Below are 19,801 nucleotides of genomic sequence, written 5' to 3'. Positions count from 1 at the left end.
AAGAATGTAGGCACGTCACAAGAGAAACACTTTATACATGTATAGCATGTTAAACAATATTAGACACCTTTGGATTTCGGGATTATCATGTATAATATGTTCAGAAATTATAAAAAAAAAAAATTCTAGTTAATGCTGAAATAGTGTTTGTCTATTTCACAGTCATACACAAGTTTTAAACACTCGCTCTCTACGTATAAAACCGGTGAGTAAGAGCTGCCCAATGGGTCTTGAATTTATTTATTTATTTATTTATTTATTTATTTCTAAAAATAAGGATGATATAAATTGTCCCTCAATCATTATTCACAGAGGGAATATTATATATTTAGGATTCAAACATGAAGTCTGTATTTATGCATGTCTTTAGAAATGGTTTATGCAGCTGCTTAAGTCGATTTTCTGGATGTTCCATTCAATTATGCAAATCAGCCTTCCAGCAGAAGTGTCCAAGATGGATATTTTCCCCTAGTATTGTCCAGACGGCCACTTTCAAAATAAGCACTAGCCTTTAGGTTCACTTTTCTTTGTTGTCCAGTGTAATACAATGGAACATAAAAGCAGGCAATTAAAAAATATAAAAAAATAAAAGGCAATTACAGTGTTACAGACATGCAAGACATAGATAGAGACCTACTGCATAATAAAATGTACCAAAATGTGTAGGAGTTATTAGGACTACTATGTGTTTGACTTTTTGAATAGTGAAATATAAGTGATTCAATGAAGTTGGATTGTTAATCAGACTAAGGGGGACACGGAATCTTTAAACGCCCCTTGAAAGAATTATAGTCGCTTTAAAGATAAGAATACAACCCAGTATCAACGCAATTGCTCACATCTACAGTACATAAATGCACCAGATACTACACTGAGGTGATTATAGACCCCTTTAAGTAAGTGTAGTTCATCATTTCCTTTATAAATATCTTGTGCCAGTCGTGATCATAAAGGTTCTTACCCTAGAACTTGCTCGTGGTATAAAATTTGAGAAGGTTTGATGAATACAATGTCCCTTACACCAACTCTGCTAAACAGAAAGTTGACACATTGTGATCTGTCTATCAAAATGTTGTGCTCAGCAAACCTGTGCTGTGTTATGTTCCTCCAGGGTGTCTGAGAGCAAAAAAAGAGAGAGGGGGTGACAGGCATAGATGTCCCGGTGACATTATGATGCTGACTTGTGGGAGGCAAAAACACTCCTAGAGAGAGAGTGACAGAGAGAGAGAGAGAGATAAAAAGAGAAAGAGAGACAGGTGTCAGTTTCGCTTAATGTGTTAAGGGACAAAGGGATGACTGAGCTCCTAGAAGAAAGGATAAAAGACCTGCACAAAACAGTTCATTGATGAAAAGACCGATGTACACACACATTCTGTACACATGCACACAAACTCACTCAATCTTATACAACCTTTGTGCTGATCAGCGTCTTCTACAGAGCTGAGGACTGGATGCAAAAAGAACTTGGTAAAAGTAAACCCACTCATACCTAAAAAATAATGACTCGAGTAAAAGTAGTCATCAAAAACTAAACAGGAAAAGTCACTTAGTGAATATGAAAAGACTTTTGTTGAAATTTTCCCCAAAATTTGCTAATTCCTTCCCACTAGCTAGGTTTCCGTATAACACAGCGGCTGTTGGTGTAGACTAGCTAACTTCTAACACTATTAAAGTCACTGCATGCTTTTGGACTGCTACGTACTTATGTTTTGTCACAACACGGCTGAATACTCAAAGCAAAGTGCTATCCACCCTTTTTTGCATACACAACATGTAGTTCAACCAATTAGCATTGCTCAGATTGACCAGGGTGAAAATAATGTCTCTCTTTCCCAGAGATTATGCCAGTCACACCCTCATGGACTATAGGTCCCAAATGGTTCACAATTATTAAAAAGTCTAACACTTTTCAGTTGTGCCACGAATAATAAACTTTTGACTGTGACTTTTTTAATTTTCAAATAGACACTTGGCTGAGACGACTTCTCATTTTTTTGTATAGAGCAATTTTTTTTTTATTATTATTATTATTTATTTTTATTTTTTCCAATTTTCTCCCCAATATTAGTCGTAGCCAATTCCTCCCCGTCACTAGGGGGCTCCCACATTAAGGCTACTACTACCACTCAGTCAGGAGGGCGAAGACTATCCCGTGTTTCCTCCGAACTGCTTGCTCACGCACCATTAGGGGCGGAGTAACACTTGGAGGAAAGCGCTCGCCGCTCCTTTCGCGTGTGCGAGCTCACAGACCCCCCCTGATTGGCTGTAGAGCTGTGATTATTGTGGGAGCACAAAGTACCTTTCATCCCTCCTCTCTGAGAGAGCGCGGCCAATCAGCTCTAGGCCTCCGGCTGTAAGAGGAAAACAGCATCACATGGGGTTCGAACTAGCAATCCCCGGATGATAGGGCGAGCGCTTTTTCCCACTGTGCCACTTGGAGGCCTGTGTAAAGCAATTCTGTAAACAAGAAGTCAGTTGGTGGATTGTAGGAGGTTCCTAGATCAATTTTGTGATGAAAATAACAGAATGTAAAATGTAAGGTTACATTTGGTTTCTGTTTTTTTACAATGGTTTCTGAGACTAGCTTCTACACATAAGAAGTATGATGGTGTACTGTTGGTTAATGGATGTAAATCTGAATATCTGAGGTCAATAAAGTTTAACCAGATTCTTGTGATTAAATGCAATTTAATCAATATTTTGTTCATTAATTTGATCCATTGACTTCACATCTGAAATTCTGACCTTCCAGGAATTCATATATTGACCCTAATACTGTATGTGGAAAGGTCAGGATGTGGCAATAACTCCCAATCGAGTTCCTGTAACGTGAAAGTGGCGTGGTGGGTAGGAATGGGAATCGAAAACCAGTTCTTGTTGAGAACCGGTTCCCAGTGTTTCAATTCCTCGGAATCATTTGCAAATTTTGTTAATTCCCTTAACGATTCCAGTGGGCACGAATGACGTCATCACGCGCATTGCGCAACTTACGCACGTTGCGTAGCTTACGCTCAGTCAATAGTAAGCATGGCGCCTAAGCGGAACAAACGCTCAAAAGTCTGGTTGTATTTCACCAAAAAACATGAAAACAGGGCAACTTGCAATACTTGCAGCGTAGATATTTCCTCAAAGGGAGGAAATACCACTAACATGCTAAAACATTTGCACACGCAGCATACAATTTGTTTTATTTTGTTAATTTTACAGAAGAATATTTATTTTATTATTTAATACATTTTTTCATTGGTGATGCTAATCAACAATTTGTTGTCCCTTTTCTTCCAAATGAGAATCGATAAGGGAATCGATAAAGAATCGAATCGTTAAGCAGAATCGAAAATGGAATTGGAATCGTAAAAATCTTATCAATTCCCATCCCTAGTGGTGGGCAGTATAAAGTCCTGCATTGTCCTGCAAAAACAGAATGCCTTTGGTGTTTAAACAAGGTTTTTTTTTTTTGTCATTTCCACAAGCATACCCTTCTTTTAAACCAGTCAAAAGTTTTCAACTAAGAGTCTTATCACCATACTTCTTTCTTTCCCCGATTTTCTCCCTAATTTAGTCGTGTCTAATTACTCCCCGTCACTAGGGGGCTAACACATTAATGCAGTTGTATTACTACCAATCAGTCGGGAGGGCCGAAGACTATCACGTGATTCCTCTGAACTACATCTTTTTTGAAAGTTTGATGAGAATTAGACACGGGAGGACTTATTGTTTTCTGCCTGTCAGTTTAAAAAGGCAAGATCATCAATCAACACAGTAATACTGTCAATACTGACAGTGGTGTGTGCGAGCTTGCAGTTGTACTCATATGTACATCTCCATGTGGGTGTGTGTTTGGAAATGTGTCTGTTGAGGAAGGCAGTAACTTAAGCTTTATTGCTTGTGTGTCAGAGATGTTTTTCGTAACGGTGTCACTACTGACAGAGGATCTCTCTCTCTTTCTCCCCCTTTTCTGATTCACAGCCTTTGATAAGGTAAATGTAAAGGTTTGCTACTCACCTCTGCACTTACTGTATGTAATGGCAATTTTCACCTTATCCCCACACATTGTTCCTCTTTCCAGGGTTTCCATTAGTTTTGGAGTTTGGAGAATTCCACGTCTTGCAAGATTTTGGGGGAAAGGAGAAAAAGGGGCAAACGGTCAAAGCTGTGTGATACTGGGTTTCTGATTGGAAGGTTGGGGGGTTTGAGCCCTTGAACCCCGTCTTGAGCCCTCAAACCCTGTATACTCCAGGGGTGTTGTATCCCTGTGCCCTGTGCTCTAACCTCAGCTTCCTAACTGGGATATGTGAATATTGCAATTTCTCTTGTGCGTATTAATTATTATTAGTTAGTGCATGGAAAAATTGCAAATGATCAACTTGTGAGAAAAGGACTGAGTTTTTTTTTTTAAAAATGTTTGTTTCCACCTTTATCTTAATTCTTCTATACACGAAATCAATATCTGGGTTTCGAGAAAACACTGAGTTAATTTAGAGTAACCAACAATGGAAGAAGGTTTAATTCGTGTTAAACCCCATTCCAAAGTCTCAACTGATTGACTCATGAGCGAGTGTAGTCTACGTAATGTGAATGAGGGGAAAGGAAAATTGTGTACTTGAAATTTGTGCACTTGTCTATAATGTTACTCAGGCCATCCATCCCTGTGACCTAACGACGCGATGTAAACCTCATAAACAGGTGTTCTACACCATCATGACTGGTGTTTGTGTCTCACTTGTGTCAACGACCGTCCAAACTGTCTCACTTGTTCTCTTCCATCTACTCTTACTTTTTGGCTTGTGGAACATTCTGTAACAAGGTCAAAGCAAAGCCTGTCTTCTCACCCTGAATTGTTTATCAGTTTAGAGGCAGGCTATCTATAGGGCCAGCTCTAATTGCAGAGGTGCACTTGCTTAGAGCCTGTAACATGCCAGTCTATCTCCATGGCAGCGGGAGTAGAAAGAGGGATAAAGTGACAGGGTGGCCGGTAAGGTACACCCTGGTTCAGTTTTGCTCTGTCTTTGTTGTGAGCTGAAGCGGGATGTCCCGAGAGTCCCATGAAAGTTTGACGAGAATTTGTTATTATTATTAGCATTATTATTATTATTATTATAAATCTTTCTTAATGCAAATCAAATCATCCACCATTTTTGGTACTTGTCACTTGTGTGTGTGTGTGTGTGTGTGTGGCCCCCTGTTTTTGTGCACTGAGGCCAGTTTCCAGTCATGCTAGATTAGCCATGGCTAATCACTGCTTCAAAGGCTCTGAGCGAATGCGAGGGAGAGGCCGAGGTGTAAATACTTGTTAGACTTTTGCTTAGGGCTCTGTAAGCTCCTCTTTATCGACTGTCTTTGCGAGTTGTGCTCCAGCATCGGAAACAAAGCCCACGGTAATTAATCCTAACAGCTCTGACACTCCCCGAACTGCCATGTGCTACTGGAGCCAGCACATTATAGGCTCTGGGCACCAAATCCATCATTACTGTGAATCCTTCATGGTGGTAAACATGTCATTAGTGGAGGAAGGCTGGCTGCCTTGGTCTTCATCATTCAGTTTAGTAGCTGAAAAGGCCACTCGAGTATAAATGGATATGCATGGCTTATGCACGTTCAAGTGTGTCTGTGTGTGACAGTGAGCTGACAAATGTTTTTCCACAGTTGCTTTCCGTGGGTTGTTGGGAATATACCTGGGTCTAAATCCAGTGCCATGATGAGAGCTCAGACACGCAATCATCACAGGTGAATCTGCAGTTGTAAGACAGATGTCCAGGCGGGCGGATTTAAGTTTTATATATATTGTATATATAAAGGATAGAGGATTGTAGCCAGCAAGGCCATTAACATTGTTATACCAAAAGTTCAAACCACAAACACAAAGTCACGGTCTTACACCTGTGAATCATGTCTGGAATGTGATTCCCACTGACATCTTTGAAATAGTACGTACAAGGCGAATGGAGTAGGAGTGAAAGAAAAAGAGGAAGGGATCGAGAGAAAGGATCAGGGTGTCTAGCCACTGACAGCTTTATTTGCCGTTTAAGTTGCTGACAGGAGAGGAGAAAGGATTAAGCAGTAAATCTGCACTTGCTTTCACTTTTTCATGCACTCATGCACTCCTGCAGCTTCACTTTAAGGTTTTACAGTATGTTCTGCGTGGTTCCACTCCAGCTTTCACAATCATGTATGAGCACTATAGTGCATTCCATGACAGCAATAATTTCTAAACTCCTCAAATCAGCCAAATAATGGACACAGTGCACACTGATCACTTACAATGGCTGACCGTCTCTTATGGTTGCACCGCCCAAAGCATCAATTAAACTAATGATCATTGCTACACTTATGATACATGTGTTATTTTTAAAAGAGGACATATGTGTCTTAATTCAACAGGCGCAAAAGGAGGTTTTTCTTCTCCATCTCTCAGTTTCTAGCTTTTTTTCCTTCTGTATCGAGGTATTCCAGGTTCCCAGGTACTAGCTGTTGCGGTATGGTCTTCCAGGCACCTTGGGGTAACAATAAGTGGCCAGCTGTTGTGGGACACTCCTCAACCAGAATTAAGAGCATTTCCACACAAACAGTGTTATGAGAACGTACAGGATTGGCACTTTACAGCTGAGTGGTCATAAGAAGACAACTCGTTAGTTAAGGCATCAAGAATAGACTTTGGAGCAATAAAATAAAGTCATGTGATCTGACGCGTCCAGATTGGGCCTATTCTAGAGTGTCAGGGTGAGGATGCGGATGAAGCGATGCACCCACTGTAATAGCCTCTGGAGGCAGTGTTATGATCTGGGGTTGTTTCAGTTGGTCAGGTCTAGACTCAGCAGTGTTATGTGGCAAAAAATGTTGTCAGTTGAGCTTTTTTCTTTTCTGATGGCACAGACATATTCCAGGTCTCAGGCTGCGAAAGTGTTTTGTGGCCAGGCAGTGTAGCTTGCAGAGTGGCCAAATAAAAAAATAGAGTACAGTATTTCATTAAAATCTCTATTTCTACATCGAAAATATCAAGTCGGTGTGTGTTGTTGTGCAGTCATGAATTGAGTAATGAGCAATTGGACATTACTAGTCCTTGAAATCATTTGATTGAGTTGTCATCAATCCATTCTTAGCTGTTTATATGGGGCATGTCAAAGTTGATTAAATGATAATACAAGTGATCCTGGAAATGTCTAAATACCAAAAAATGGTTATTATTTAAACAAAAAAACCAGGCTACTGTATTGTCTAACTATAAAATCACCCACTTTATAGTGACGCACAATATATTTGCCTAGTCTCAGGTATGCTAATAAGTTCTTGACCATCGCCTGCAGTTACTTTGCACTTGTTCTTGGTCAGTTGGGGAAATGTATTCTTTTACTTATATTCTTGTTTTGGATTGGTTTTACAAAATGCCGCAGAGGAGCAAATGTAAATGGGTTTTGTTCCAGACCACATATTATACGTCGTTATCAGGCACTTGCTAGCTTCTGGTAATGTTTGTCTCAGACTTTTCATTTTACCAGCAGCTACATGTTCTAGTACCCTGATCCAGGAGGAAGAATAAATTATGTACAGTCATGTTTTATGCACTCACTACTTCTTCTATTTCTGTTTAGTAGTAACTGAGGAAGATGATATGTTAACCTTCATGTTTTTCTTATGAATAAACAGCACACTGGATTTAAAATGTAACAACCACTATTAACTTGCATTTGAGGAAATGTTTGTAAAGAAGAAAATGAGAATAAAAAGTGTGATTGGATTGGGAATGTAACATTGTAACTGGTTGTTATTGATTTAGCTTGAAAAAAAAAAAAAACTCTAGCTTTAAGGAACAAATCCAATTAGCGCTTCCTTAACAATAGCTATAATATGCTGTGTATGTATATATGCACTGCCCTGTCTGTGTTCCAACCTCATGTCTGTTAAACCACACAGATGCTTATTTATGTTTACAGCATTTAGCAGACACCCTAATTCAGAGCAACCTATGTTTTTTAATTTTATTTTACTTCTGAGCAGATGAGGGTTAAGAGCCTTGTTCAAGGCGATAACTTGGTGGTGATGGGGTTTGAACCTGCGACCTTCCGATCAGTAGTCCAACACCTTAACCACTGAGCCACCTACTGCTGTTGACTAGCTAAATAGCATTGAGCACAAACATGCTTCAAATATATGTGAGTTTTGCCCAGTGTGAATTTTTCCTGTAAAAGTTTTCCACTAAATATAAACGTTATATAACCAATATGTGAGGTAAGATCGACCCTATAATGAATGTCTGTGGTTAAATGGTGAATACTCAAACTACAGTATATAGCGCTCTGGAAGAAGCTAACCCAATGTCCAGAATAATAGAAAAGTCATTTCTAGCAGTAGCCCAGGTGGATTTATCAGCTCTTGCTCAGCCACCACTTCCTTGCTGAAATCATTTTTTAAACAAAGCCTTCTCGGGTGTGCTGTGTGACAACAGGGCTCTAGTTCATGTGTAGGAGACAGAGGCTTCGATCAGCACACTGCCATGTGATATTGATCAGGAGTAATGATTGGTCAGTCTGCAAAATGTGATTCTATATTTAGCGAGGTTGCAATAAAGCATATGTGGAAAGGTCAAGCTGTAATATTTTAACACACACTGGTAGGTAGCCTCTCCCACACTTTCATTCAAACTCGCTTCAATCAATCAAATCAATCAGTGCAGTCTCAGCTATCTGCACAGGTAGGAGCAGTGAACACAAAGTGTGGGGAGAACGAGACCAAACAAGTCACATTTACAACCATAAGTTTAGCTTTCACACAGCACAGTTAAGCCTGTAGTACTACAAACTGAAGTGTGTGTTTATAGAGGTAAGCATGGTAACCACAGGGTGCTTAGGGAAAATGTTGTCGCTTGTCTTATTTCGTCAAGATGTGCACTAGTAAACTTTACATGCATAATGTCTTACTAATTGCTGCAAGGCGCACACACAGGATGGGGGAAAAAAAAACAAAATATTTCTGCTATGAATTTTTTAATTTCTTGTATCTAGTATGCTCAGTGATTTGCAAAAGGATTATATCAAACTGTGATACGTTGTATTAAATTTTCTAAGGCTTGTTCTTACCACATTTGATCTGCAAGTTACTTGGATGGGTGTTACCCTGATTGTCCTTCCTCCTGCAACCCAATCATTTCTCCAAGCTTTGAGAGTGGCACTGTGGAAGCCCTGCATCTTTAGTGGCTGGAGATTCATCAGTCATTGGCCATTTTATTAGGTACTGGGTTGGACCCATGCTTGCCTTTAGAACTGCCTTTATATTCTTTATGCCGTAGATCCAGTGAGGTGCTGGAAACATTCCTTAGAGATTTTGGTCCATATAGACATGATAGCATCACATAGTTACTTCAGATCTGTTGGCTGCACTTCCAGGATCGGCTGCATCTACTGCATCCCAAACGTGCTCTACTGGATTGAAATCTGGTGACTGTGGAGCCATTTGATTACAGTGAACTCATTGTCATGTTGAAGAAACCAGCTTGAGATGATTTTTGTGATAGAGAACTGCCTTTCAATGGATATTCTTTTTCAGATCATTAAACCCCGGAGATGGTTGTATGTTAAAATCCCAGTAGATCAGCAGTTCCGGAAATATCACATTGCAAGTCACTCTAATTACTTTTCTTCACCAATTTGATGCTCGGTTTGAAGTTCAGCAGATCTTGACCATGTCCACGTGCCTAAATGCATTAAGTTGCTGCCATGTGCAACTCAGGGGCAGAAAGTTGCCCCTCTGATCAGCAACTTTTCGAAATATTTATATGACCAAGCACAAAAAGGTTTGAAAGTTAAAGATTATTTTGTTTTTTATTTTTGGTTGCTTAACATGTTTGTTTTAGACTTTACATTTTTTTTTTTTTACATAAAATCGTCATGCAGTTATTGGTTTCTGCAGTAGTTGTAGATTATACATATTGTTTTTGATGTAAACATATATGGTGTTGTGTGTTTGTGTGTGAGAGAGCGAGAGAGAGCGAGAGAGAGAGAGACCATGTGAGCATCTTGCAATTGCAGAAGCCAAAAAATTATAAAATGACTGAACTATCTCTGGAGCTGTCTTTAGCTACACTTCTGCAGAACCATGGATCTAATTTATCTTTCCATTTTCCATCTACTGATGCATCTGGATGTGTTTCAGCCTGTTTATGCGTGTGAAATGAAAGAAAACCAGTTTGTATCATGCAGAGAAGTGTATGATGAGCAGACAGATGAATCTCCACCTAACTGAGATTCCCTGTGCATGTCTGTGAATGTTATTCAAAGTTCAATATGGGAACGTATGCAATAAAAAACTCTTTCTATCCTTTTTTTGCAGTGTGCTGTTTTGTGGTGCACAAAAGGTGCCATGAATTCGTCTCATTCTCCTGTCCAGGGGCTGACAAGGGGCCAGATACAGATGTAAGTAAAAATGAATTTTAAATGTCCATGGTTTATATTAAGTGCCTCAGGTCAATGTCAAGACAATTAGATAATGGGTGATTTCATCTCAAATCAACCAGTGGGTTCCACCACATGATCACAGATTTTGCTGATTTTTGCTGATTTTTTCACCAATTGTTGGTTCTGGGGGGTCGAAAAGGGGTACCCCAAAAAAATGTTTTTTCAGAAATATCTCCATAACCACAGGAGATAGCCAAATTCTGATTACGGAATCTGAATCTACATAAAAAAATACATAAATATACCCAGTTTCATCTCCATATGACATACAGCAAGTGAGTTATCTAGGAAAAGAGGATTTCAAAAAGGGGCGTGGCACGTCTCGAAGCGCGTCGAGGCCAAAAATCAAGATGGCTGCCATTTTTTAACGAGCGGGAGTTGGGACAAAAAAATTGGGGGTTTTTATTTTCATGCCAATACCAACAATTGGTGAAAAAATCAGCAAAATCTGAGAAGTGATGGTGGAAAATTTCTCTTCCACTGGTTCATTTGAGATGGAATCACCCTAATGTATAAGCGTGGGTATTTGAGTGATCCTGTCAAAAAAGTTTGAAGATCTGCACCAAGCAGATGCCATTCTGTTTCAGGCCTGAGAGGCTTGAGGTTACTTCTCAGTTAGCACAAATGATTTACTCATGACATTCGCTCAGTGACTTTTGACTTAATAAGCCCTTCAGGAGGCAACTTGAATGGCTCTAGTGTCCAAGAAATCACATTCAGTTTTGGCTCTAGGTTGGAAACCCTGTTGGTCAGGCTTGTATAATGCTGTCCAATGAATTGGTTATCTTTCAATACAGAAAATGGATGTTGGAATGTTTTCCACGCACGTTTAGCTGCTTTACGACAATGCATGGACGTGAGCCTGAGAAAATTCTGATTATTGATGCTTGGAAACATTAATGCATAAAATACTAAGGCATGACTAGCTGCCAAACTGTTTAGCATAAGATAACCATTCATAAAGCTATAATTCTTTTTTTTTATTTCGACTACTTATTTACTTGACTATACCAGTCCTTGAAGCAAAATCATGATCATGTTTTGTTAACAGGTTTTTCCAGTAGATTACAGTGGCAAAAAGTGGTTTGTTGTAAAATGTGGACGAGCGGTTTGGTGGTGTAATTGCAGCATGACAATAACAACAACAGAGTTCGGTATAATGTGTTACTGTAATCTAATTACTTTTCCTGATAACGCAGTAAAGTAACGCATTACATTTTTAATGCATGTAATTTGATTACAGTTACCAATGTCAATAACATTACGGTAACAGCGTTACAAATGTAGTGATTAAAAATTCATCAGAATGCATTCACATTAATTATCCCTAGCCGGCTGGACCTGGTGGCCTCGCCCCATTGCGCACCTGCAGAAAGGGAGGGGCGGTGCCTACGTAGGGAGCCTACGGGGTAAATCAGTGTTTAACATGATTTAGTTAACCTTGATCTATCTTGTTAAACTAGGCAAAGCTGAATCATTTAAAATAACTCAATTTGATATACAGTGAAATCTCGAATTGCAAATAACGCAGTTTGCGAGTGTTCCGCAAGACGAGCAAAGATTTTTAATAAATTTTGACTAGAAAACAAACAAGTCTTGGTTTACGAGTACCAAGTATCATGTATCAGGCATGCGTTTCTTTTTTTGATGTCGAGCGTCACGTGATCAGAACTGAGCCAACAGTTTTTTTCTCTCTTGCGCTGTGGAATTGTGGGTAACCGTCTCCGCTGCTGGGTCTAAGTGTGAGTCTCTTACTGATATAATCAACATCCTTGCACACGTGTACTGCTTACTATAACACTGACCATGTGTGTGTGCGGAAAACATTTTATTTTGTGTCTGTATGCGTGAGTGTACAGCGCACATTGTAAAGCAAAAGCAAGTCTCGCTAGAGAGGTTAAAGATCCATTTTTTCTCTCTGTATCAGCCTGCTCTTTGTGTCTGTGTGCGCACGCGTCATTGGACACCGTGCCCCCCCAACCCCCGCCCCCCTCTCACACCCACACAGACCCCTCCTTCTTTCGCCTTCTCAAACACACAGGCACACACACTCTTTCTCTGCTCTACACAGAAACGCTGCTCTGTCGTGATTCTTTTCAAGGGTAAAGTGCAGGTTGATTTATTTTATTTTTACTTTACAGCAGTAATTCCGTTGGTGTGTCGCTCAATCGAGTGTCATTAGAGAGATTTCTTGTTTATTTTTCGGATAAAACAGTGTTTCTGTTGTGTGAGCGCGTGTGAAAAGAGTAGAGGAATGGTAACTGTGTAAGGCAAGAAGAAGGAGAGGGGAGCTTACTTTAGCTTCACACATACACATACACACACACACTCACAGCGCCTGTGCGCACAAATGGAAACACTTATCTGTCTGGGTTTACTTTTTTTTAAAGTTAAACTGCAGGTTAATTTGTTTTATTTTTACTATATTTTGTGTTCATTATTTTTATGTGTTTATTTTTTTGGCTGTGGAATGAATAATTTGAGTTTCCATTCTTTCTTATGGGAAAATTCGATTTGGTTTACAAGTAATATACAAGCCCACTTCCGGAATGAATTATGCTCGTAATCCAAGGTTCCAATGTAGTTTAATTCAGTAGGAATTAAATTAAGGATTATATGTAACAGAGAGTTGTATTGCAGCAATTTCTAGCCTCAAATATGAAATAGAGGATGAAATAAATTCATATTTTTTCATAAGGACTTATTTATATTTTTCCTCAACAGAGGATGCTGACTTCACACTTTTTACACTGAAATGTGCATACAGTATTTGCATTTGTGTTAATACGTTAGGTCGCTGGGCTAACACTTTCCTTGCTGCCAGTTGATGAGTTATGTATGAATACAAACAAAGACACGTTCTAATTCTGTGCTTGCAGAGACACTATGCTGCAATCTAATCCACTCAGGAACGACTGTATAGTCCAGAGTTTAAATCTAAATGTGTTACAGCTATATTTTTCGGTGAAAGGCAAAGTCATATTTCTGTGATTCGTTTTTGAATTTGATCACCGTGAAGAAATTAAGTAGTAAGTAGAAAGTAAGTAGATTTAAAAATCTGGGAAAATCTGGGAAATTTGGGAAATCTGTGCACTAGCATATGTTGTGAGGTCAGGTGGGTTTGCACATTCCACTGCACATTACAACCTGGGAAGTGGATTGCGTCCATTAGATTGCAAAGGACGGTGGTTTAGTGGTTAGCACTGTCGCCTTGCACCTCTAGGGTCTTGGATTAAATCCTGCCTTGGGCCTGTGTGCGTGGAGTTTGCATGTTCTTCCTGTCCTTGGTGGGTTTCCTTTTGCAGTCCAAAGACATGTAGGTTAAGGTAATTGGCAATCCCAAATTGGCCATAGTGTGTGTGTGTGTGTGTGTGCCCTGTGATGGATTGGCATCCTGGAATAGGCTTCAGGCCCCCATGACACTGTATACAGGATAAAGCAGTATAGACGATGAGAGAGTAAGACGGGTTGTAGTGAAATTATTGTTGTTCAGCATTAGTTTATTATGTAGAATGTAACGTTAAAAACACCACACTAGCACTCATTGACATAAGCTTAACAAGGAATTCATATTTGGTTTTTATCATTTACTTGTTCTTGACATCTTCCTTGTCTGTTTGAGAGGGAAATTCTCTCTCTCTCTCTCTCTCTCATCTTGCAGATGATAACTCTTTCTAAACCCTCCATGCTTTCCGTGGCTCAGTACAGTATGGCAGTTTGATTCACTGCCGTGCCATCACCTTGAAAGTTTTCACACCTTCAGCCCCAAACCACATGACTCCAAATTTAGTTCCCTTCCTCCATTTTTTTAAATCAAGTTTTTTTTTTGTTTTTTTTTTTAAGCATTTGATTTTACCAATGCTTTTAACAATTTTTTAAACTTTGGCCAACTACCTAATTATTTGCCAAATGAAGATGAATTTGCTGGCAACCAGTTTGAAATGTACATAGTGAATCAAATTTTATTTTATTGGTTTTCTGTTAAAATTTAAAAGCAGTTTCTTATGCCAACTAGAAAAGTGGCCACTCTGTCTATCCACACTTATTTGTGTAATTAAATATATTCTGTGTTGAAAGTACACTTTAGCTCAAACACATGGGTTATTGTGCTATAACTCCTCCACAGAGAAGTTATTCATAAACATGTCTTCACCTAAAGATATGTTTGATATGGATACACAATCTACTACTTGGAGTCTAAAATGACATCTTTAAATTTATATATATATATATATATATATATATTTTTTTTTTTTTTTTTTTTTTTTTTTTACTGGCTATGTATTTAAAAAGTGTTCATTAAATCATGTACTGCAATAAGAGAACATTGTTACTTCATAGCTCTGGCCCAAGAATTAACTGCGATTAGTATTACCATACAAAAAAAAAAAAAAAAAAAACAGTAAAATGGAATTTCATGGCAGAACAGCCAAAGCAACGTGTCTGGCTTGCTTTGTTCTTCTAGACCTCAACATATACACATCGACTAACTGCTTTTTATCTTCCAGAGCAAAATTCCAAGCATGTTTTTGCTAAAATCTCATCTATTGTTTACAGCATATGAGTTGTCACACATCTATGTGTTTTAACCAGGGTGCTGCGAGCAAATATATATCACTGTGCACATACATGCCCTTTTAGAGGACAGAGGACAGATTTTTATCAGAGTCAGGTAAAAGTCACTTGTAATTATAAATTCATGATATGCAATTCCAGTCTGACTAAAAAGCTGGAATTGAACAATGTGGCTTGTAATGTGAACATATCATTTGTCATATTCCTGAACATACACACTTTGCTATTTCTCTAATTCATTTTTTGTGTTTTTTTCATGGTGGCCTAAGCTAATTTCATAGCTATCAATAATAACATTATTTTGCTATGTTGTTTTTCAGTGATGTGGTTTGTTAACATGATTAGACCCAATACACTTTCCCCAGCCTAGGTTTCATCCCAAAACCCCACATTTGCATTCTATCCGTACTCACTGTGATGGGCAAATGATACCTTTGTTGTCCTGTTCTGTGTAAGCATGAATAAGCTCACTGACCTTGCCAAAATAGCTGCTGGAAGTAAAAACAGACTGGAAAAGGTCATCTTCATTACATGTATTCCTATGTGATCTCTCCATTCACTAGTTATACAGTAGTGTGAAAATCCCTATGAGAAGCCAGTGCTGCTCAGTTTATGTTGAATTCAATAAAAAAAAAAATCCTCCTGAAGAATCATCCTCACTGTAGCAAGTGAGTCCTAATGAAGCGGTTGATGTTTCATGACCCCGGTGCCGGTGAGACTTTCACTACCTGCTGATCAATTTTTTTTGACCATATGGATTTTTCATTGGCCGCTTTGGGTTTTATGTGTGAGACAAGAATGAATGACCTGCCAACTCCCCAGCAATTTTCAATCCATTTTCTCTGGCTCTCAGACACCTTACTGCATTGATTAAGTCCTGGCTGCAATTTATCCTGTGTTTGGATGTACAGTTTTGCTTCAGTTATCAGTCAGGTCTTTATATAAAATTTGACCGGTAAAAGGAGACTTTTGCATTCTTTAGCGCAGCACTGACTGTGCTTTGCTCCGAGTTGTAAAATGCTGTTTGTGGAGTTTGTGAAAACTCACAATTGTGTATAAACAGAGATAGAAAGCACTTTATTATGTATCCCTGGGCAGGATGGGATTATGCTAAAACTTTTTTTTTCCCCTTATGATGTCATTAAATCAAGTTCTAGGAAACTGATATTAAGGTATAGATATTTCAAAAGAAACTTCTGCAGCATAAGGAGATCTTCTTCTTACTTGTTTCTGCTATATACTTGAACACTAACCAATGAGTCTGTCCTTTTCCTAAAAAAAATAAAAAATCTAATCACCATAGTGTAGGTACCACGCATACACAGATGGGGAGCATCTTTTAAAAGTATTTTTATACCGAGTATACTGTAGCACATCCCAGCAAACCATCAAAAGGACACCTACATGGAAACAGCAACAAACAAAAGGCACTGCACATAGACAAACCCTTTTAAAAGCATTTGCATACATTTAGAGTGCACAATCAATTTTTTAAAGGGTAGAGCCACATTCTCGTCTTGCTTATAAAGCCCAGTTCACTTTTACCAACTTTTTCTAGGAGTTATCTTGCCTTGCCTTGGTCTTAAAAATGCTCTGCTGTAATTGGCTATGGCGCAGTAAAGAAGCACTAAAGGCGGAACTAAGATAAACTGTGGTGATGATACAGTAAGTAAAGGCATGAAAAAGCAGATAATGACAATTACTTAAACAATTGGCCTTGGTATTCCACCAGAGAGGCCTGCAATAACCAATAAAATGCATTAAAATGAGTAAAAAAACAAACAAACAAACAGAAACCCCACAGTTCATTAACATGCGGAGGATACTAGCAGGTGGAACTGATTTTACAGTGTACAATTTATCATAGTCATGGGCAAAAATGACAGATAAAAAATTTAAAACTCACTTTAACATGTTCATAATGCCATCATGAGACACTATGCCTCGCTGTCCTGTGACTCCGTGACAACACGGCTGCCTGTGATTAACTCCATAAGGACATGAGTATGGGACATAAAACACAGATGAACCTCTTACTGTCTGGCTACCAACGACTCATTACATTTCGTGAATGGTAGTGATGGAAGTGTATACTGGTCTTGTTCATAGACATACAAGCTTTAAAATACACACTTATTCTCTTTTTCTCTCTCATGAGCACACAACTCTTTATGTCTAGCGGCATTTAAATTTCTAAAATAAGTTCCATATTTAATACTAACTGTTAATACCAAACCCCAGCCACTGGGTGCAGTGCTGGTCCCAAGCCCGGATAAAATGGGACGGTTGCGTCAGGAAGGGCATCCGGTTTGTTGTGGCGACCCCTTGCTGAGGGCCGAAAGAACACGAAGTTAATACTAAAATAGGAACCATACAGTAAATGTTTAGAACTAAGCTTTCAGAAACCAATTTATTGATAATTATTGATATCAATAAAATCATTCTGACTTATCTAAAACGGAGAATGTAAACTTTAATAGGGGATTTCTATGAGACTGATTGCCATGATAGAGCTGCAGAAGGTGCTAAACTGCTGTTCCCATGAGCCTCTGCATGTCACATGTCCCTGATGATTGCCACCTGTTTCTCTTTTATCACCCTATTTAAGCTCTGTTGCTTGTGCACGTCAGTGTCTAGCACCTGCTGTGTTTATCTTGTGTTAGCGTTTGTCCACTTAATGTTATTAATCTTGTTTAATTACATTGTTTTATTTACTATCAAAGTGAAAAAGAAGAATAAAATGAAGTTTAGATCAAGCTGAAATAGGTCTGGATCACCATAATCAGGCACCTGAACACATCAAATAAGATTATATACATGTAGCAAGATGTCCACTGCTACCCTCGTCCCTTCTGATGGCCACTAGTATCTGTATCCTTCCATATGTGGATGACATGGCGTCTCTTTGCACCCACCAAGGAGTAGAGCATCCGGAACACATGCAGCCTCCTCTCTCACAACGTGCCGCTGAGGAGTTCACACAGTTCATCAGCATTCACTGAGAAAGCTAGCAACCCCCATCACTCCAATGTGTAGTGAACGCTATTAGACTCGCCTGGCTGCCATGTGCTGTGTCACCCTCTCTTGGATGCTTAAACCGATAATGAGACTTTCCCAACAGAAGGGCAGAACTTTCCTGACAGAAGGAGTCCAGTTGGAGGTGATGCCCCTCCAGAGACATAATCAGCAGGAATCTTGCAGACTTCAAGGAGGGTGAGCTTGCAGAGCTTTTCATGCTGTGCCTCATATGTGACCTCCGGCATGAACCAACAGCAGCTATAAAATTGTTAGAGCCAACCTGCAGTCAATTATGAAGCTACGGTTCTGTGAACCCTGCAGAACTGCTGGGGTTCCTTGTTATGCTCAGGATGGCCAGGTGTCGCACAACACTCCTTGTGGTTATCAAGGGTTGTTGTTAGTGTTTGAACATGGTTATTGTTTTTTTTTTACTACTAATTCTATAAGACTTGGAAATGCTTGGGTATATTTACTATAAAAATAGAAAAAGAGCTTTAATACTAAACATCACCTGATATCTCATGCTGTAATCACGTTTTCATGATTTGCGCTAAAGAAATGTAATTAATATATTATACTATATATTAGTACTAGTTTTTAGTCCACACAGAGGATCATCAGCATGAGTAAAAAAGATCTAAGAGGGCAGCTGTTTGGCAATGCTTGCTTACATTCGAAGGGTATTTATTTATAATGAGCAGCATCACAGCTGGAAATGAAAGGTAATCTTGGCACCTCTGTAGCAATTTTTCCATGCTGCAGTATATATAGAGGTTATTTTGAAGCAATATCAGACAAGAGGCAGTTCTGTTGTGCTGATTACTGGGTGGCGCCCTCGTACCTACGACCGCATCGCAGCCGTGCTGATATCCATTATAACAGTAGGACTTTGATATTAATGGAGTTTGATATTGCTTTTAGATTAGAGTTCCACAAACATTATTATCATTATCATCAGATTATGATTTTAACCAGTAATTAAAATCATATCATATCACACAAATCCTTTCGAGCCTGGCAGAACTACACAGGCTCACTGACAATTTTGCCTAAGAACACAACCAGGAATAAAGAATGGTACAAAAGCATAATTTGAGAGCAACAAGAACAGTTTGGTGACAAACAGTGCCTTTTCCAGCATGATGAAGCACCTTGCAATGAGGCCGAAGTGAAAACTAAGTGACTTGGGGAACAAAACATAAAAATTTTGGCTTCATGGTCAGGAAACTCCCCATGCCTTAATCCCATTGAGAACTTGTGGACAATCCTCAAGAGGTGGTCAGACAAAGAAAAACCCACAATTAAATTTTGCCAAACTCCAAGCATTGATTACGCAAGAATGGGTTTTTGTTAGTCGGAATTTGGCTCAGAACTTAATTGGCCGCATGCCAGGGCAAATCGCAACAGTCTTGATAAAGAAGGGTCAACACTGCAAATATTGACTCTATGCATAAACTTAATGTAAATGTCAATAAAAGTCTTTGAGACTCACGAATTGCTTGTAATTATACTTCAGTATACCATAGACGTTGTGAAAATAATACTTGGGTCATTCTCAAAACTTGTGGCCATGGCTGTACAGCACACTCAAGTGTGTTGATTTTAATCTTCTTTTGGAAAAAGGGACTTGATCTGTTTTTGTTAAAACCTCCATGATGTTTTTAATGCAACACAGTGTTTTAGATTTTTCCTTTCTATATGGCTTTCTTAAAAGAAAAAAAAACATGGCAGTGTTAAGTAACCCAGTGTTCTGCCAGCAT

The 19,801-nt window shown here is 39.0% G+C and overlaps 1 protein-coding gene across 2 annotated transcripts in view; it reads left to right on the top strand.

The window, feature by feature from the left end:
- prkcab (protein kinase C, alpha, b) overlaps positions 1-19,801 on the top strand; it is a 158,865-nt gene that overhangs the window by 54,625 nt on the left and 84,439 nt on the right. For both annotated transcript variants that reach the window (XM_053514582.1, XM_053514581.1), the window contains exon 3: positions 10,324-10,406. In XM_053514582.1, coding sequence (XP_053370557.1) covers positions 10,324-10,406 — 83 coding nt within the window. The remainder of the gene's footprint in view (positions 1-10,323; positions 10,407-19,801) is intronic.

Source organism: Clarias gariepinus, chromosome 16, assembly GCF_024256425.1.
Source record: "Clarias gariepinus isolate MV-2021 ecotype Netherlands chromosome 16, CGAR_prim_01v2, whole genome shotgun sequence".
NCBI lineage: Eukaryota > Metazoa > Chordata > Actinopteri > Siluriformes > Clariidae > Clarias > Clarias gariepinus.
The sequence above is the reverse complement of the archived record's forward strand: the minus strand, read 5'-3'. Positions and strand labels throughout refer to the sequence as shown.